This window comes from Octodon degus, unplaced genomic scaffold (assembly GCF_000260255.1).
Source record: "Octodon degus isolate 3935 unplaced genomic scaffold, OctDeg1.0 scaffold00005, whole genome shotgun sequence".
Taxonomy (NCBI): domain Eukaryota; kingdom Metazoa; phylum Chordata; class Mammalia; order Rodentia; family Octodontidae; genus Octodon; species Octodon degus.
Window position 1 is genome coordinate 10,301,714 of NW_004524581.1, and position 21,270 is coordinate 10,322,983.

Here is a 21,270-nt window from a genome sequence, read left to right on the forward strand (position 1 = left end):
TTCTGCTGTTTTTTTTTTTTTTTTTCGGGGGGTGGTGGAGAATGTGGAGGTTAGGATGATGTCATTAAACAAGTTTACATGCTACTTTCCTTTTCCAGGGAGTTTGACGTAAAATCCACTCTCTGACTCAGGAAAGAAACAAGACTTAATGGTCACTCATTCAAAGTCTCAAAACCTTCCTCTCGGGACTCAGGCTAAATGTCCTACCATCATCAGAAAGTTGATTTCTAAAATTTAGTTTTCTTAGTACACGTTTGTGCATTCATGGTGGGCAGTTGGTACATGTACATAACTCATCTTAATTCTTGTTTTTCTAAGATAGTTTTAAAAAGAAGATAAGGATAATCTCTCAGGTCTGTAGACGCAGACAGGATCTCCGAGCCCTGCGCCAGGGTCCGGGAAGCCCCGCTAGCCAGCAGGCGGCGCGCACGCGCTGTGGGCCCGCAGGAGCGGCGAGGACCCTCGTGGCGGGAACGTGCGCGCGGCTGCAGCCGCGGGGACGCGCACGCCGGCGCTGAAGGCCATTTCCGGGAGAGGCGGGGCCTTCGGCGGCTCCACCCCCAATCTCTGCAGGGGCGGTGGGGGTGGCGGCGGCTGTGGAGGGACAGGCGGCGCTGGCGGCGGCGGGTCAGTCCCACGCCGGGGAAGAGCCGAGGGCGCGGGTGCTGCGCGAGGAAGCGCGCCCGCGGGAAGCATCGGGCCAGCTGGTTCCGGTCTGAGGAGGTGGAGGGGCCGCCGCGACCGGGCTGAGGGTGGGGAGGGCCGGGAGGAGGGGTCTGGGCGCCGGCGGCGCGAGGCCGGAGCGGACCGAGCGGGGCTGGAGTCCCGGCGCCCGGCGCGGTAGGAGGACGCCCGGCTCGCTGGTCCCAGGACCGGGGCCCGGGAGGATGCACCGGGACCAATGGCCCGGCGGCCGAGCCGGGCGGGTTGTGGGCCCGGGGCCTCGGGCTCGGGGACCCCAGCCGGCGCTGCGGGCGAGCTCCCCAGCAGCTGCCCGCGTGTGGATCTCGGCTGACGGCCGCGGGAGGAAAGCAGTTGCAGCGGGATTGCGCTGTTCTGCTTTGGAGTTTCTGGGGTGAAATCCGAGTCTTTCAAGGCGGGCTCACCCCATCTTTTGCTCTGCCGAATCAAGGCGGGCGGTCAAGACAGTTTAAAGCCTTAGAAGTAAACAGACCTGTTTTCCTTCCTTTATAGATACTGAGAAAAGGGGGAACCGAGAGGACCTCGAAAGGGGAAGATGCCTAGCACAGACCTTCTGATGTTGGTGAGTCTTCCCAGAAGTCCGAGGGCTCCGGACTTTGAGGTTTATTTTTAGTCCAAAGGGTCTGCTTAGCCGGGCGTGGTGGCTGACCCTCGTCTGTAATCTCAGCACTCGGGAGGCTGCGAGTTCGAGGCCAGGTTGGGCTACAAATTGAGTGCCTGGCTACAAATTGAGTGCAAGGCCCGCTGAAACAACGTGTCCCCCGCCGCCCACGCCCCCCCCCAAAAAAAAAGAATCTCCTTGTGGTGATTTCATCTTTGATGCTTGCCAGCGGTAGGAGAGCATTTCTATCGCTTTTTTTGCATGGCAGTTGATGCTTAGGACCGTACACAGCATGTAGAACGTAAACGTTCTTCCAGAACGCTTTTCAGAATTGTTGCAAGTGGTTTTGTATCTCTTCTTTCTCAGACAACTAGAGACGTTTTAAAACTTTAGTGCTATGTTTTATCACCGCCTGGCATACTTGTCTTCTAGAGGTATGATTCCCGGCGAGGTAGAACCCATGTCTTGTTTAGGAGTGAGTACCCTGACTGTAGTAGGTGTTTGATACATGCTTTTTGAACTAGCCCGAAGTAAGTTTTGGGGAATCCCGTTTTTGCTCCTCTTAATATGTGTGTGTGTGTGTGTGTGTGTGTGTGTGTGTTTTACCAAGTAGGGAAAATAACACTACCAGGTACACAGCGACGTTTTAGATTCTGTGTAGTCTCTAGTGTGAAAATTGTGGGAAGCCCATAGCTTTTAAGTAAAGATACAGAAAAAGTATTTGGGATTAGTTTTTGTGTAGTAAATCACCTTCTGACTCTTAATACCTCCTCATGCGGTGTCGGAGATCGATGAACATTTTCTCACGTTTTCCTCACCGTCCCACAGAATTGGTTGATGTCACTGACAAGTTGGCAAAAACAGTAGTGTTACTTTCTTATACCAGTGTTGACGACGCTTTACAATGGCAAAACCTGTAAGATCTGCAGGAAACAAAAAAGGGAAGATTAAGGTGTGATTTCCTTTTAATTTGGGGTGTGGTGTGGGGCAAGTATGATTTCAGGTTGTGTGTCAGAGGCAGAGGAATGCTTGCTTTATCCATAGAGCTTAATGACAAGTTCCCTAGAATAGATGCTTTCCTCAGATTTCTCAGATATCAAGTAGGTAATAAATAACCTTAGCTAATTTAAAATTTCCTTTATAAGAGCATTTTTGTCAGTGAAGAAGAGGAAACAGATCTCCCCCTTTGATTCCACCCACACCCTTGGCCCTAATTCCATCATCCAGCGATAGATAGCCTCTGCCAGCATTGCAGAGGGTTCATTCAAAGTGGTTTCAGTAACTGGCAGGTGCTTTCACCACATTTGTGTGGTTGTGTAAATTATAGATCTGTATTTATTTCTCCACATACAGAGTTGTATTTCTTACTTCTGGGACTTGTGAACTTACTTTATTTATTTTATTTATTTATTTTTTTGCAGAACCGGGGATTGAACTCAGGCCCTTGCGCTTGCCAGGGAAGCGCTTATTCCACTGAGCCATCTCCCTGGCCCCTGTGAACTTACTTTAACAGCCTGAACATTGAATTGCAGCATACTAACTTTGGAATCAGTTTTGTTTTGAAATATTTTTCTTGCTTTTGCTCTACCTTTCGTCTTTCCCACCTTTCATATTTTCTCATAATCTAGGATATATAGGTCTGTTGCTTTGCTCAGTGCTCTAAAGCTTCAGTTATAAAGGTGTAGAGTTGGGTGTTCCTCAACAGTCCCCATTTTCTGAAGACTACACACAGAGTTCATGAAGTTCTTTCACTGGAAAAGCTGTTGTCTGCTCCTTGGGAGTTATTTACTTATTTTTACAGTGCTTATTTTTATTGAACTGAGGGTGTTGTGCATGCTTTGTTTACCCAGCATGTATTACATACTGGGTACAGAAGGAGATATTCTACACTCAGTTTTCACAAAAACCATTTGAATAATGTGTTGGCAGTTTCCTTTCATAGATGAAAAGCTAGACTTGTATCAGCTACCATAGCAACTAAGTGGTGGAACCAGGTGATGTGACTTCAGATCTGTCTCTGCTACCCCTCCTGGGGGCCATGTTTTGGTAGGAGACTGAGCTTGCTGGCCATTGTGCTGTGTGGGCCATTGTGCTGTGTTGTTATAGAAGGGGTGAAACTGCTGTGGCATCCTGGGAGCACTTTAAAAATGGGAGTTCATAATAAAATACATGCTTTGCTATAAAATCTTGTTTTTCTTTAAAGGACTTTAGATTTAAATTTAAAAATTTGTCGATAGCTATAGTGCTATAATCTTTAAGTTTCATTTCAGAATATTAAAAGGTCATTAGAAAATCCTTGTAGGAAGAGAACATGGGTTTGATAGGGCTGTCAGTGTGCTATGAGAGAAACCCTGAACATCACCTGGAGTCTGTAAATAATGAGGCTCAAATCAAGACCAAAGAGCTTAGGTACTTGGGCAGTGTGTTGTGAGCTCAGTTTTGTACTAATTTGCTTAGAGTGGTTTGCCTGGCTTTTTCTATTTGCTTGCATGTGGCGTGTCACCACTGCCATACTTCCCACCTGTGTCTCAAGGAGAATACAAGGAGTGTGCTCCTTTGCTGAGAGCTGTGATGCTTTCAGAGAGAATTCAAATCAGGCATTCAGGGAGCAGCCATTCCTTACTCTGTCAACTGTTCTTTCCATCCATATTCTTCTCAGTGCCAGGAGGTCTGATCACTTTGCAGATTGCCCAGTACTTGTAGTGTTTATAAGCTCAAGTGGCTTTTCTCTTTCTGACCCATTGAGTATGAAAGCTCGTAGTCGATGAAGGTGAGTGTGGGTGGCCAGGTAGTGCTGGGTGGGGTTTGCGTGATCATTGTTTATCTAGGGCAATGGCTGTCAACTAGGAGTAGTTTTTCTCCTCGGAGACCTTTGGCAATCTGTGAAAGCACTTCTGCTCAGCATACTTGAGGAGTGCTGCTGGTTAGAGGTCAGGAATGCAACTAGACATCCTGCAGGAGAGGTCAGGGCAAATATCATGCAGTGTGTATAGTCTCCTACAACCCAGAATGAGCTGGCTTGCCATGTCAGTAGTACTGAGGTTGGGAAACCCTGAGCTGTGGTTCTTTAACATAGATAAATGTGTGTCTGTGTAGTTGGTGCTTTCCTGTGGGTGGGGAAATGAGTCTTTGCTGAGCGTTTAATGGGTCTTTATGGTGTCACTTAGGGTCATCTCGCTTGTGACGGGTCAAGCCCTACTGCTTAGGAGTGTGTTAAAGATCCTGTGTGGGATGATCTGCAGCAGAGAAAAACTCTTAAGAGGTGCTTTCCTTATCAGTGTTTCGATAGCGCTCTTTTCTTGATTTGAACCTAGCAAACCTTACTTAGTTTTGGTTTTTAATTCAAAAATAAAAGTCTTTCCAGGTCTCTGAGCTTATCTTTATCTTTGTCCTTCATATCTTTTTCAGGGGAGGTTTTTTTTTTTTTCCTAATCTCCCATGAGAATTAAGCAATAAACTGAAATGTTGCTGCTGTTAAAAGCTCATTTCTATTATTTGGCTCTGGTGTCTTGTTTGTAGGATTAGTTGGAAGAAAGGGAAAGTGCATGGGAGATTAACCGAGAAGACATTTGCACTTTTGTAAGTGGCCACAAAGGATGAGCGTTATATTTGGCATTGTTCTAATCTTATAAATGGAGCAGAACTGTAATAAGTCTTCAGGGGAGTTATAGGTAAAGTCCAAATATCAGTGTTTGGTTTAGTTTTCCAGCTTGTGTGTCAGGAATTTTTAGTAGCCTTTGCTTTCTTAATTAGGCTTTGTCCAATCTAATATTACATACAATTTGTACACAGAGGTGGCAGAATTGGGAATCAGCCTGGGGTTAAGAATTTTCCACAGGGAATTGATTTGTAGTGAGTCAATCTTAGTGTGTAAACACACAGAACCCAATTACTGAGAGGACCAGGGGGTGGGGTGAGGGGAGATAGTAGCCATCTGGGAAGGTGGAAGAGGGAAGGCTGAAAGAGCGTGCTGGATACATCAGCCATCTGGCACATGGTAGTAGTGTGACAGGATATCAGGGACTGTTACTAAGGCTGGAGAGGATTAAGAGAAACCAACAGGGGATGATAAAATGTCCCAGAGCCAGCAAACAGAGAGCCTTTGTGACTCTTAGACCTCAGGGGGAGAAGGAGGGTGTAAATTCTGGAAATTTGTGGGAGTTTACCTGAGGGGTTGATAGCCTGTTGGATTGTAGCCACTATGATCAGTGGTCCAGCAGGCAGGAATCAAATACTTTCCCTACTCTCTGATTACCTCCTGGAGCGTCCATTTGGTTCATCCCAGCTGGAAACCAGGGGACAAGAGAGCCTGCTCAATTTAATTCACAGAAGGCAGATGTGTGGTGGAATTGAAAAGCAGATCCGGGGGTGAAAGGCAAAAAACCTAGCGTGCTGTAGTTGAGGTCAGGTTAGTTTCAAAAGACACAAATGAGAAGTTAGTGCTTGAGCAGAAGCTTGGAAATGCTCAGGATGGAATTGTTAGAGAAAACGTGTATTCCCACTGATTGTAACAGGAGGCGGCTAGATTCCGAGCAAAGTATTACCACATCTCTGGCAAGCTTAGAGCCACTTTGTCCCAGTAGTAGCCTTGGAATCTTAATTGCCTTCAGGAAGGGCACTGAGCAGCCCAAAGTCCAGTTTTCTTGCTATACAGCAATCTCTTATACATGTCTGTCAGGAATGACTGCCGGGTGTTTCCTCAGGGAGTTTGTGCTGCTGTTGGAAGGCATTAGCAAGTGTTTCATTTGTTTAAATCACTGAATATATTGGTTAGGATTAGGTTTGACTGTGCTTCTGTATAATAGAAAAGCTAAAGTAGTAGGAGTTTTTAAAAAGATAGACATACATTTCTTTAAAGTAAGAAAATGTGGAGTAGACAGTTCCGGGCTGACATGGCCAGTCAGGTCTTTGAGGCTCGGGCTTACTTCTGACTTGCGATTCCACTGCCAGTGAGTGTTTCCCCCTGGTCCAGAATAGCTGCTTTGGGTTCATGTCTCATTCATCCTGAAGGATTTGCCTTCCTTTTGAATTACAGATGCTCTTGCATGAATTGTTTTGTATACACTGAAAAGTGTATGAAACACATGCCTGCATTTTAAAGACTACTAAAGAAAATCTTGTATCTACTGCCTGGGTTGAGAACTAGAGCATTTATGCCCAACCACCCTGTCACACAGACATCTCCTTTTCTTCTCTCACAGTCCTATTATAATTATTTCCTTGCTATTTATGAAAAATACTGTTACTATCACCTATGTATGCATCTCTTAAGTTTATTTTATTTATTTATTTATTTTTTTTGTGGAACTGGGGATTGAACTCAGGCCCTTGCGCTTGCCAAGGAAGCACTTATTCCACTGAGCCATCTCCCCAGCCCCACAATTTTTTTTTTTTTTTTTTTCCAGAACCGGGGATTAAACTTAGTCTCTTGCATTTACCAGGCAAACACTTATTCTACTGAGCTATCTCCCTAGCCCTCTTAAGTTTAGTTTTGGTTTTGAACTTGAAGTACATCCAGTTTATGTATATTTTTTGTAATTTTCCTATGTTGCTCAATATATGACATTATGTTCTGCATAGGGCTTAGTTGATTCATTTTCATTGCTATATAGAATTTCATTGTATGACTAACCTACAGTTTATTGATGCACTTGGCTAATAGTGGACATTTGGACTAGAAAGTTTGAGTTTTTTAAAACATTACTGTTAGTGATATTTCTTGTATATGACATCAGAGATGCAGTAGTTGTTCTGATTTATAGCTAGGAGTGGAACTGCTGGATTATAAGGGACAGCTTTGATACATAGCTCCCAGACTTTTCTAAAAAGGTTGATATAAGGGCCAGCCAAATAGCTCAGTGGATTAAAGCACCTGCAAGCAGGTGCAGGGGCTGGGGGTTTGATTCCCGGGCCTGCTGTGCCGGCCCCACCCCTGGGGTGCCCTGAGATGGCAATTGAGACTGGGCATGGTGGTGTTCTGGCCTGTAGTCCCAGCTCTTGGGAGGCTGTAAACAGGCATCACTAGTAGTCTGATCTGGTAGTGAGACCCTGAACATCCTGTAGATCCTTCCCAAAAATACACACACAAAAAAAGGTTGATGCAATTTATACTATATCAACAGTATGTGGGAGCTCTTGTTTCTGTGCAGCTTATCAAACATATTTATAGGGTTGTTGACTTTATTTTTAAACTGGTCTGGTAGGTGAGTAAATCGAATAGTGGTTTCTATGTGCGCTTCCTGATGACTGATGAAGTTAGGGCCCTTTTCCATGTTTATTAACCATTTGATTTCCTGTTTTGTGAGTACCTTTTTACTTTCGCCTGACTTACAAAGAATTCTGTTTCAGGAGAACATTTGTGAGTTGGGTTCATTTGTAATCTAGCAAAGTGAGTCTTAGGCAGTACACTTGTGGAAGTTCACAACTGGGATGTTTGTAAGTTGGGAGCCTACTGTACAGCTTTTTGTCCTAAATAGACAAATGCAAATGTTTGATGAATGAATTAATGAGTTGCTTGTTGTATAGGCAGAATGTGCAGGACAGTCCTAGGGTATAAGTTGCACTTAATTTATTTGTTTGGGCTACTATGAACAAACACAGTATTTGAACAATAATATTCAGGCTAATACAAATATTGTTACATTTTTCAGCATGTCTTTTGGTAAACATAAGACATAAATAGATTTGCTGTCAATACGCGGTGCCAAACAGGCTTCCAGGATGGTTGTACCAATTTACATTCCTATAGGATTTCTAATAGTAATATCTGGATTTAGTTTTGGGCAACAAAAGTTAAATTTCTGGGGCCAGGGAGATAGCTCAGTTGGGTAAGTGCTTGCCTGGCAAATGCAAGGTCCTGAGTTTGATCCCTGGTACCAAAAAAAAAAAAGTTAAATTTCTATTACCTGCACACTAAATGAGAGAGTGCTGAGACCTCTTTCCCAAAGCATGTAGGTACTTTGTAAATGTGAAACACCCTTTTCTGTGATTCCCCAGGGAGTAACCCCTACTACATTCCTGTTTATCTTGTCAGTAAACATTAATAAGCATTTGATGGGAACAAGCAACCCAGATGATTGAGTATTGAAAGGGCCCTGTGAAGGGCTGAATTTAGAGTTGTAAAACACTATTTGTTGTAACTAATTCTGAGCTTAAAATCATAATCCTCGAACACTTAGGAATCTAAGTGGCCCTTGTGGTATATTCACACTTTATCCTCAGTATTGGAGAAGCCGTGCTCTCCCAACCTTTTTCCAAAGCATTTAAATTCAGTGTTTTAAACTGCATTTTTGTAGATGGATCCAAAATGCAAAAAATCAATCCTTTATTGAGTTCCAGTCTTAATGGCACCTAGTCAGTCTATGTGGCATTTGAGGCAAATCTAAAATCTCTTCAAACTCTAATGGAAGGTGACCTCGGGCAAATGTGAGAACACTGGGTGGGTCTCTTCCTTGTCCAGCTGCTTTGTGGCCAGAGTGGAAGAAAACCCAAGTCTGTGTTACGCAGACCTTTTTGAAAGTATTTTCAAATGCTTTCCCATGAGTCATGACTATAACGGCAGCAGCAGTCTCTTTGGGTGACTGAAAAACATAGATTTATGATCTGCAAACAGTGAGTGACTGCTTTAGTCCTGTTTGTTGGTAGGTAAGAGGGCACTTGCATCCTTCTGATTTAGTACATTATTGAAGATTAAAAGTTGATGTAACATTGCTTACCAAACTGAACAACAGCTCATTACTAAGATGTATTTTATTACCACCACCTGCGAGGAAATAGAGCACAGGCATGTGAATCAAACTGCTTAAAGCCTTTCCCAGTTCCTTTGTGACTTCATTTGAATTCTGCAAAGGTTGCTTTGCCTTGGTACTTGCCAAAGAAGTAAGGAGAATTTCATTAGAGGGGGAATGTACTCAGTAAGCGTTTATTCTGCACAGTAACTTTCTTGCCTCATCTCATTTAACTGTGTACCAATTCCTAAGTATTCTCTCTAACATCACAGACACAATGCTCTGAGTACATGGTGGCATATTTTTTTGCTGAACTTTTCTTTTTCAATATGAGCACAATCCAGTTGCACAGCAGTTCAGTAATGTGTCTGATACAACAGTTTCCAACTGAGCACTCAAAGTCCAAGCTTTCGGTTAGCAGTGCTGACTTTCTAGGAGCACACAGCTGCCTATATGCCTCTGCAAACATCCACAGGAGAAATGGTGACATGTTGGTTCAAGGAGGACTCAAGCTGCTGATACTCAGATGTCCTAGGGAGTTGCTAGGTTACAGCACATACCTGAGAATTGGTAAGGAAAAGAGATCATTGTAGCAGAGAATAATTCTGTTGATAAATTCTTTAGAAATGTACTTTTAGACAGTAATGACCCTCATTGTCTAGCTTATACACTTGTTCCACACATTCCTAGGTTACTTAGATACCAGAAGCTTGACTCCTTATTGATGAAGTAGCAGTTTCTGCTGCTGTCTTTAGCCCATTTTGGAAACATTCTCGGAAGCCCTTTTCTTTCTTTTTTCTTTGGAGAAAGCCTGTGAATTCAAAGAATCTTAGGTTACTCTTAGCTGAGAGAGTACTTAGGAATTGGTACAAATGCAATTGCTGAGTGGGGATGCTTTTTTAAGTATACAACTCTGAAATATTTTTTGTAGACATAGAGTTGTGCCTTGATGACCACAGTCAATTTGTGCGCATTTTCATTGAAACCTACATGTAGCCCCCAAGACTCCTGGTCTTAGGAAACTACCAGCATGCTCTCTAGAGATGTATTTCAGGATACTTCATATACATGTTTCATATAATTTCTTTTTATAAAAACAAAACAATTTTATTAAAACCAAGGGACTGGAGAGATAGCTCATTAGAATAAGTGCAGGGTCCTGAGTTTAATCCCCAGTACCACAAAAAGAAAAAAGAGAGTTCTGTTAAAACCAAAATCTGTATACCACATAATTGACAGTCTTAAAATGTAATATTCAACAGATGAGCACATTGGCAGAGTTGTTTCTTAGAATTTCTTGTAAATTTTATATAATAAGTGATCTTTCATGATGTGGTCTTTTGTAATTGCCTTTTTTCATTTATGTTTGTGAGGCACATGCACATAGTATAGATCAGAACTTTGCTCCTTTTTATTACAGTTGTAGGACTTTTTCTGGAGAATTTTAAGTAAGGGACATATGTAGTGTTTCTGTTTTATTTCTCTCGTACAGGAGGCATAGGTGGGTTTTTTTTTTTTGCATACTTTACATATTTGTAATACTAACACTATTTCTGTGGTTTATACTAAGTATTAATTGGAGACTATGGGCCCCAAAAATGGGCCCTAGGAATATGGATATGTCTTGGACTCTTTAATTTTTTGCAAAATTGTAATGTTTATAAGCATTTTCTGGATGCCTGGGAACTAAAGATTTCTAGGGGACCGGGGAGATAGCTCAGTAGAATAAGTGCTTGCCTGGCAAGTGCAGGGTCCTGAGTACTACAAAAAAAAAAAAAAGATTTCTAGCTTTTGTTAAGAGATGATACAGTAAAACCATAACTCACACACAGATATACAAAGAACATCTCTTGAAGAGTTTATTTTTACTTACAGTGAGGAAACTAGAAAAATGTTGCAAGACATTCAAAGAAGTCGAGATCAGAAATATTGAAATGAATGTGCAAATGGAGGCAAAACTCGTTTCTCCCACAATGGAGAAGGACATCATCTGAACCCTTACCAATCTGGCATCGTTTGCTTGTGCAGCTAAGAAAATTAGTTGGCATTGCCACCAACTACCTGCCATTTTCAGAGTTGCATAGTGACTGTAGGATTAGAAACCCAGAGTGTCCCACTAAACCCTAATTTCCCAGTAAAAGTGTGCATTTCTCCCTCACTTTCAACAGATTATCAAAATGCCTGAAACTCTTCCAAATGTTAATTGTAAATTAAATCCCTACATTGATTATTTAGGTTTTTAAAAGCAGCTCTGTGATAACAGCTTGGAAGGTAGACTTTCTGGAGGATGTTTAGGTTTGTTTAGGTTGAAGTCAATCAGCAACCAGGATAGATGCCGGTTTTAATCTTTTAAACAGGATTATATGTCAGAAATCTCCAAAGAAACGATTCTAAGACATCTTAGTAAATGAAATATAATAACAATAAGGTAAAAAAAAATATCCAAAGAAGTAGCCTTAGCAACTTGGTTGTGCATATATCTCAATAGCAGCATGTCAGTTATAGAAAAAGGGGTGGTTATAAACTTGGGAAGTCTAGGTTTCTTAACTTCATAACAAAGGTAAAATAATCCTGTTTCTGAGTTAAGTGTATAAAGGGAGAAGTATAGTATACCTCTTCTCCAGTTTTGATATGCTTAGAGAAATTAAGGCTTTCAGTGTGAAGAATATAGGGTTATTTAAATAGAACTGGCCTATTATCCAAAAATTTCTCATTTCTAGTCTTCAAAGGATGATTTACTGCTTTTGTACTTTGAAAGGTAGCCTATGCCTCTTCACAGTGAGTCATAGAGCTATGCATAGTAAGACTTTGGAGATCTAGCAAGACAGCACGTGCAAGTTGGGGTTCAAGTTTTTTTCTGTGTCTTACATAGTTGCCTTGGGCTGAGAAGGTATTTGACTAACCCATAATTATTTTTAACTTACACCCCTCAGCATGTTCTGATTTTTTTTTTTTTTTTTCCCTGTGGAACCGGGGATTGAACTCAGGCCCTTGTGCTTGTCAGGCAAGCACTTATTCTACTGAGCCATCTCCCCGGCCCCCGTGTTCTGATTTTTGAACTTAGTTTATAATGCATTTTACTCTTCTCTCCCAGTTTAAGCTCTCTGTAGTACCTTTTTTGGTATATCTGAGAACGGTGCTCAGAATTGTTACTTGACAGAGTCAGCAACTGTCTTTATGACTTATCCTGATTATGATCAATCAATCAATCAATCAATCAATAAAATGACCTTGCAGCAGTGTTTGGCCCCTGAGCTTTTAGGAAGCATGAAAACTGCTGTTCTGTGAGTAGACTCTTGACTTGGGAATATTGCATTCTGTCTCCTCTCTGTGGCTGAGGTAGTTTTGTATCAGCAATAGAAAGGTGCTTTGCTTGAGTACTCCAGTGCTAAGTGTATAACAGTTGAACTTAGAAGTGCTGATGGAATAGTGTTAAATGTACATATCTGACCTTGACAAAACACGACTGGCAGGAAATATGTGGGGCTAAAAAGTTTTTTGAAGAGTTTTTTGAGATGAACTCAGATAATGCACATGTTGATTCACATGGTAGAATCTTAGGGGAAGTATGTGGTTTGCTCTTGGACTCCTCAGAAATAAATGATTTAGTTTCTTCAAACATTTCTTTCCCTTTTTTTGCGGAACTGAGGATTGAACTCAGGCCCTTGCGCTTGCCAGGGAAGCACTTATTCTACTGAGCCATCTCCCAGCCCCCTCTTCAAACATTTCTATCATGCTGGGTAGAATGGTGTGTGCCTATGTTTTGGAAGGCCTGGGTGGGAAGATTACTTAAGCCCACAAAGTTAAGGCCCATCTGGGCAATACAGTAAGTATATAGCAGTTGACCCTTTTACAAGGAAAAAAATCTGTACCATAGTCATTATGGATGGGTTGGAATGGCTGTTTGATTTTGTTGTTCAATTCTGGTCTCTTTAGTGGCCCAGAAGACTTTGCACTTGTGATTGGGGCAGGCGGGCTTCCTTCCTTCCTACTTTCCTTTTTCCTCCCTCCCTCCTTCTATCCTGAGCTCAGGGCCTTTGCCCTGATCTATATATCCTTGGCTCCTTTTGAAAACTTTTGAGAAGGATCTTGGTAAGTTGCCCAGACTAGGCTGAAATTTGCAGTCTTCTTGTTTGCGTATGCAAGAGTGCTAGGACTAGAGGTGTGTGCCATTGTGCCCGCTAAGAAATTAGCCTCTAATGTGGGCTTCTCCTCTAGTTTGAGCCTAGGGAAGGCACAGTTTGGTATTATTCATTAATCTAGAATTGAGGAATGAGTTAAGGCACAACAGAGGTTAAGAGTGGGAAGAAACTTGAGGGCCTTAGTTTCTTTATTATTCAGATGCAGTTGGACTAGGTGGTCTCCAGGTTTCCTTCAAACAACAGCATTTTAGTGTTTTGAGACAACTCTCCCAAAGTACTTCTCAAGCTACTTTTTTAGTGTTTCTCTTGGTACCAGATTATAGTGTGAGTGTAAGTCACTAGTTTAGAGGAGAATGGAGCTTATAGTTTAAGAAAACTATGGAATACCACCTACACCCCAGAAGTGTTTGGCCTTTGCGAGATGCTGTTCAGATCATTTGGCAGTTTCGTTCTTTTTCTTTCCCTTTCTTTCTCTTTTCTTGTTGAGACACGGTCTTGCTCTTTAGTTCAAGGTGGCCTTGGACTCATTGGGTGCCCCAGGCTGGCCTCAAACTCACGGTGATCCTCCTGCCTCAGCCTCCTGCGTACTAGTATTACACACCAGTGGCCACCATGCCCAGCTATCTGTGTCTTTTAATTGGAAGAGTAGTGGAGCTATGAGCCCTTAATTTGGCTCTTGGGGTAAAGTAGAAGAGACTGAGAGTTGGCAGTTTGGGACCTGTTCTCTGTACCCTTGATAGTTTATTTTTGGAAAACAGAGCAGTGGAAAAAACAATGCATTTCAACCAGGTTTCAGCCCTTTCTCTGATATTTTTGCGCTATGTAACCTTTGAACTTTAGTGTTTTTAATCTGCAAAAGACAGATCAGCTCTTATCGCGTGTAATACAATGCATCCTTGAGCTTGTCCTAAGAGTGCCGTGTTGGCAGAGTCCACTCCCGAATGCCTGGCCTTTGTCCTCTGCACATTGAGTCTGCTGCTGCTGTGTCTAGCACAGCTTAAGCTGGAGCGATGCCTCTGGGGAGGAGGTAGAAAATTGCTACATATGAAACAAAGTTGTGAAAAGCAAACATAATCCTATAGTTATTTTATCTTAAAGTTGCTGTCTTAGGTTTGATTTTGATACCACAAACGTAAGCTATTTTGCACTGTGTAAAAACCAATAGCACTGTTGCTGTTGTGAGGAAGCAGTAATTACATTAAAGTCTTGTGCTGTCTCCATCTATGTGCTCATCTGTAGTCGTAATCTAGCTGCACAGTGTTGGGTTATTGGGAACAGTATGTGTCCCAGAACATAGATCGGTTCTGCCTAGAACATAAACTGTGCAGAGAAATCTTGGGGGACTCCTGGATTTTAACATTGAAATAGAGGAAATGCAGCTCTGGATCTGCTAGATGTCAAAATGCTGATTTTGTGTTCTCTAAAATTGCGGAATGAATTCTAGGAGCAGCGGAGGTTAAGAGTGGAAAGAATTTATTGAGCGAAAGCTTCTAAGAGGAACAGAAGGGGGTCTAAAAAGTGGGTTTCTCACAAGGCTTGTTTCTCAATGGTGCTTATTGAGCAAAGCCATGAGCTGAAGTGGATTGAAGGTGATCTGTAATCAATCTATAAGATGACAAGTATAGTCACTTAAGTAATACAATGGAAAATCATAGGTTGGGTGTGAAGTGGGATAAAACTATGGTCAACCAATAAGATTACAAGTATAGTCTCTTGGGTGATACTGATTAAATGAAGATCAAATAAATCATTACCAAGTGCACCTGAGATGAACAAGGACTTCTCTGGAAGAGGGTGGGTTAAGGAGTTTTGGTCCTCTCCCCAAGGTAGTTTCTATTTAGAATGTCAGTCACTGCTGTTCATCCCTAAGGGAAGTATATGGATGAGTAAGTATATCTTCTCTTTCTTGAAGCCTGGCCTTCAGTGAGGGCGCCTCCAGCCACAGTTGTCTTCTGCATTGACTTCTTGAGGGCTCGGCTCTATCTGACTGCCTATAATATTCTACCTAAGCTGTAATAATGTGATAGGTGACCCTGTGCCCAGGGACACTGTGGGTCAAGAATTGAAAGAGTTATCTAGCACTGAATCAGGAGACTTCGCTCAGGAGCAAGCCTGTCTGTAAGAGCTTAGGCATACCCTTTCCTTCTGCAGCCTCTGCTTGGAGAGTGAGAACTTTGTAGTCGATCTCTAAGGTTCCCTTCAGCTCCTAGATTCTGTGCTTCCTCAGGGCTGAGTATTGCATCAGGACCCAGCCTGGGATTTGGTTGTTTTCAAGGCCCAAAGGAGTGGCTCATCCTTTTTTTTTTTTCCCAAGGCTACATAACCCCACAGAGCCTGACTGCAGTGAGCTGCCAATGTTGGGAGACGCCTCTTCATTGGGGACTGTATAGGTTGTTTATAGTAACCTAGAAGGACCTTAGCATGATGCCAAGAGATGTAATTTCTTTGTTCATCTGGCTACCTACTTTTCTTTTTGGAGGAACTGGGGATTGAACTCAGGCTCTTGCACTTGCCAGGGAAGTGCTTTTTCTACTGAGCCATCTCCCCAGCCCTGGCTACCTACTTAAAACCTTGCTACAGAACCATTTTATCTTTGGAGCTAGATTTTAGAGATATATCTTTTCTCAAAATGTCTCTTCTGAATTCAGGGATTCCCACTATTTAAGGATCAAAGCAATTACCAAGGAAATATGTTCTGTGAATTTAATTTTAACATGGTGATAGGGAATGTCTTCATATTTGAATTTTAATGCTTTAGTAAAGTTATTTGGCATTTACTAATCTTTCTATTCTTCCTAACATTAGTTATTTTTTCAGTACTGGAAAGGGTTGATGATATCTGTATTTGTCTTTTGACACTGGTAGCCTCTAATTTCTGGGTTAGTTAGGAGTTGGTACAGAAGGAAAGCTGGTCAGTAACCTTTCATACACATTATCTACTGATATGGCTTGGTCGCAGCTTCAACACCCGATTGCTCTTTGTGCTGATGGAAGTCTTCCAAGCCCTTCGTGGTGGCAGACTTCTCTGGGATCTCCCAGGTTTGGACCAATACTGCCACTGCTCTGGAGCATTGAGGTTGTTGATAGCAACAGTGGGCTCTTGGGAACAGCACCAAGAAGTAGGGTGGTGGTGGTGGAGGGGAGTTAGCTCTCTGGAGTCTTCTTTCTGTGGGCACCAATCCTAATCCCTAGAGCTCTGCTGTCACGATCTAATCGGCTCCCCAAGCTCCCGTCTCAGCGTCATCCAGCACCCGTTGGCACCGTCAGTGGTCGGTTTCCACATAGGCGAGCAGCCATAGCAGGTGGAAGTGCTTTCAGGAGTACATACATGATGTCCTCCTGAGCTTTCATACTTTCACTGTTCGCAGTGTGTGTGTGTCCAGCAGGAACAGAACTCAAAGCAGTACTGTTATTTTTTCTCCAAATGTCTTACCTGCTTCAACTTCCCTTGCTTTTCTAGTCTTACCAGAGTTGGTGGTGCTATCTCTTAACCAGTCTCTCAAACTTAAACTTGAAAATTTGGAAACATCTGTATTCTTCTACTACTTATTTACCATTGGTAATAAATTAACAAAATCCTATTTATTTTGCCTCCAGAAATGTCTTCCAAATCCATGCTGTCATTTTTTTGTCTCCAATGTCCTACTGCTTAAGGTTGAACCTGGTTTATTTCCCCTAGAACTTTCAGCAATTTCTTTAACTAAAATTTTTGTCTCTAATCTCTGTCTTCCTGTAACTCATGTCCCAACAAATTATCTTAAAAATTATTCTTATGCCTAACAATTTGTGTCTTTTATTTTATTGTTCTCCAGTGTGTTGTCTTTTGCTCGATATTATGTTACGGGAATTTTTCCATGCAAAAAGACCTGTCTTTTTATTGTTTCATACTCTTTGTGCATGAAATATGTATATTATAGTTTCACTATTCCTCCTGGGATGCTCATTATGTTTTTCTTTTGCCGTTCCAAGGAATACTGAAATGAACATCCTTGAACGTGTTGCTTTGTATGCGTGCAAGCATGTGGGTACTGAGAAAGTGGGACGCTGGGGGTGAAAAGGAATACGCATAAAGTAATTCCTTTAAAGTGGAATTTGGGGTATAAAAATGAGTATGCATTGAAATGTTAGCAGATGGCAACAAATTTCTTTATGTAAAGTTCCTATCAGTATATTCTTTCACTTTTTTTTTTTTTTTTTTTTTTTTTTTTTTGGCGGAACTGGGGATTGAACTCAGACCCTCCTTGCACTTACCAGGGAAACGCTGATTGTACTGAGCCATCTCCCCGGTCCCCAACTCCCTCTTCCACTCTTTGTGCTCTTTGAATTTTATGTTTAGTGTGGAGTCAGCTAATGTCCTTCTAGCCTCAGCTACCTGATTGCAGTGTTCTCTTGGTTACTCAGGCGCTGCCAGATACTTGGCTGGTTTTCTATTCAGTACCTTGTGTGGGGCTAGGCACCCTACTGTGCTGAGGATTTAGGCTGGATGAGAAGTGGTCTGTGCCCTCCTGTGGTGTGACTAACCATTTGCAGCTGTTTTCTCTTCCTGGTGTGACTTCTTTCTTTCCGCTTCGCTTCCTAGAGAATTTTCTTTTATCCTTTTAGCTAGCTTAGATTTTATTATCACTGTTCCCCTCATGGAGTCAGGTAGACCTTCCTCGGTGCTCTCAGTACTCACAGCGTTCTGCAGCTTCTCCCCTGAAGAGCGTTAGTTAGTGGTTCATGAGCATATGTCTGTGTATTTGTGAATGTGTATGTACATGCAGACACTGAAGCTGCCTCTCCCAGTACCTTGTAAGCTCAGTGGGAACAAGGAAGCACAATACGTACTTGACTGCTTCCCCAGCTTGGTACTTTAAACATTTGAGTAAGGAAATAGGTATCAGGGCGATGGACTTACTTTTTGCAGGCACTATGGGGACCTGTGAATGTGGGTGAGAACTGGCCTGAGTTCAAGGCCTGACCGTAAAGGACCATTGTCAGGGAGATACTAAACAGAGACGAGTAGACTGCAGAGCAGGTTGTGATGAGCTCTGTGCACTTTATCAGCTGTGAATACTTGAGGAGAATTTAGGGGATGAGAGGGATTTTCATGAATGAGATATTCTGTAAATTTACTGGTGAGAAGATTCCTTTTCTTCCTTGTGCTCAGTATCATGCAGAATACCTGTGATAAAATGTGTGGTCCCTGAATTTAAGAGTTTTATAGTCGGTAAAGTAGGGGTTCACATACTCTACCCTAGGGGCCAGCTTTAGCCTTTTCCTGGTTTTTATGGCCTGTGAATTAAGATTTTTAGTTTTAAAATTCTTTGGGGAGATGCTTTGTCACAGGAGAAAAATTACATAAAATTCATATTTCTTTGTGCATAATTAAACTGTAGAAATACAGCCTCATTAGTTATACACCATGACTGTGTTTAAGCTACAGCAGTAGAGGTGAGTAGCTGTAACAGAATATTTGGTTCCTAGTATCTAAAATGTTCACTGTCTGGCTCTTTACGGAACCAGTCTGCCCACTGCTAGGTTAGAGGATGCGAAATATTCAAGTGAAGTACAGAAGGAGAGAAATGGCACCCTTGTTACGAGGATTAGTTTGAGTGGAGAGAGGGGCCAGAGAACACTGGCAGCCGTAAAAGGCCTACGGTTGACATGCTGATCAAGTTCAGCCTTATTTTACCAAGCAAGATAAAAAGTCGAGTAAGAGTCTACATGGCTCCTGAGTGTCAGGCACTGTTATCCCAGAGTAACTGGCACAGACGTCCTGCAGTAGAGAGTGATAAGATTATTGTTGAGGTGTGGTCTTATCAGGATTGATGAACAATCCAAAAACAGACTTCTTTCTTGGACTGTAATGTTTCTGTTTTTCTTTTTTATTTCTAGAAGGGCTTTGAACCTTACTTTGAGATTTTGGAAGCATATTCCACAAAAGCCAAGAATTATGTAAATGGATATTGCACCAAATACGAGCCCTGGCAGCTGATTGCATGGAGTGTCCTGTGGACCCTGCTGATAGTCTGGATGTATGGGTTCATCTTCCAGCCGGAGAGTAAGTATGCTGTCTCTTCTGTAACAGTAGTGAGGTGTCATAATACTCATGGCTGGTGGACTAAACGAATTCATTCCTCCCTCCATCCCTCTCTCCCTTCCAGTCTCCCTCCCTCCCTTCTCTCCCTCCTTCCCCCCCTTTCTTTTTTATACCTAAAGTCAAACTCAGGGCCTCATGCTTGCCAGGCATTTCTTGCCTTTTGGTTTGATTCTGATTTTTAAAATCTTGATGACATTGTCTTCCAGTTTGGTAAGTACTACTCTATTGATTTGATTTGATGTGTGTGTGTGTGTGTGTGTGTGTGTGTGTGTGTTTATAGCTTACATAAAAATTCCTCAGAAATTAGTCATTGTAAAGATTCATAGGTGTCTCAGTATGGCTTAAGTCTTTTTCAGTACCAATTTCTTCAGACAGAGATGTACTGCTTTCATTTTGAACTATCATAAGTGCAGTTAGCACAGTACTCATCTCTCCCATTTCAGTGCCAGGTAGTGCCAGGCTCTGGGGATACTGCACAAGTAGTCTGAGGTCTATCTTCTTGGAGTACAAATTCTAGGGTGATGCAGCAGATAAGTCTCAGTGATCTGTTTGTAAACCCCCGGGTGTAACCCTCTCCTGTCCACCCATTTCCTCTCTACCTGAGTGCATGTGACCTTTGTCCCAGTTGTTTTCTCCCTATAGGCTATGTGTGGCATGTTCTATCACACCTAAATCCAGTTGGTTTTTTTGGCGGAACTGGGGATTGGACTCAGGCCCTTGCGCTTGCCAGGGAAGCGCTTATTCTACTGAGCCATCTCCCTGGCCCCCACACCTAAATCCAAACAGTAGGCACCCTTTTCCCACTCTCTGGAGTGTCTGAGTTAACTGTTTTGGTCTGAAGACCCAGTTGCATTGTGGAGAATCTAGGCATTTCCCACATGCCTGAATCTCTATAGTGTTTTGCTTATTTCCTTGATTACCTCTTTTTTTTTTTTTGTGGAACCGGGGATTGAACTCAGATCCTTGTATTTGCCAGTCAAGTGCTTATCCTACTGAGCCATCTCCCCGGCCCATTGATTACCTCTTTTAAGGGCTCTTTGTTTGTATCTTTTTTTTTTTTTTTTTGGAACCAAGGATTGAAATTTATTTATATCTTTTCTACTTTCTTTCTCTCCTTCCTTCCTTCCTTCCTTCCTTCCTTCCTTCCTTCCTTCCCTCCTTCCCTCCCTCCCTCCCTCCCTCCCTCCCTCCCTCCCTCCCTCTCTCCCTCCCTTTTTTCTTTGTCTCTTTACTATATACATGGCCATTGTAGGGTAATAAACTTAAAAGAAATGCCAAGTGAGAAACAAATTCAAAGCCAGGCATGGTGGCGCACATCTGTAATCCCAGAACTCAAGATGCTGAGGCAGGAGGATCATTGCAGGTTCAAGACCAGCGAGGGCTACAAAGTAAGCTCAAGGCCAGCCTGAACTGCATAGGGAGACCCTGTCTCAAAAAGAAAAATAAGAAGTGCCAGGCCAGGTATAGTGGTGCACACCTATCATCCCAGCACCCAAGTTCAAGTTCAAGGCATCCTGGGCTACATGGTGAGTTCAAAGCCAAAAAAGAAAAAAAAAAAAAAAAAGAAACCCTACTGACACATAGCTTTTTTAATTTAAGGTAGAAAAAAGGCATAACTGTTCTACCTAAAATACCTGTTCACCTCAGCTTTACAAACCCTGTCCCCAGTTTCCATAAAGTCTGAGAGGTTAGATTGATCTTTTGCTGCATCTGCTCAGTGGTTTGGATGTAGGTGCAGCGTGTGTCATCTCCTTCCTACGCTGAGTGAAGAGCGCCTCACCCAGTGAGGTAAAGCGCCCATCCCGTCCAGAGAGCAGTGCTCTTACACTTCTGCCTCCTTACTGCCACAAGGTGTATATAACATCAGCCACGCGGGGCGTACACACCTGCCATCCCAGTGCCTAGGTAGGCTGAGGCAAGAGGATCCTAAGTTCGAGCCTTGTCTGGGTAACTTAGTGCCTTAGGGAGATCCTGTTTGAAAAAAAATGACGGGCTTCAAGGGCCAGGGAGATGGCT

General features: G+C 42.6%; 1 protein-coding gene across 4 annotated transcripts in view; it reads left to right on the forward strand.

Moving 5' to 3' along the window:
- The first annotated feature begins 565 nt into the window (after window positions 1-565).
- Sgpl1 (sphingosine-1-phosphate lyase 1) overlaps window positions 566-21,270 on the forward strand; it is a 45,712-nt gene continuing 25,007 nt past the window's right edge. Inside the window, exons 1-3 of one of the 4 annotated variants that reach the window (XM_023718463.1) lie at window positions 566-627; window positions 1,195-1,264; window positions 19,050-19,215. In XM_023718463.1, the coding sequence (XP_023574231.1) occupies window positions 1,238-1,264; window positions 19,050-19,215 (193 nt within the window). In that variant the 5' untranslated portion in view covers window positions 566-627; window positions 1,195-1,237. Of the gene's footprint in view, window positions 724-749; window positions 841-1,194; window positions 1,265-19,049; window positions 19,216-21,270 lie in introns of those variants that run through there. The other 3 variants (XM_023718465.1, XM_023718451.1, XM_023718456.1) reach the window with 3 other exon arrangements.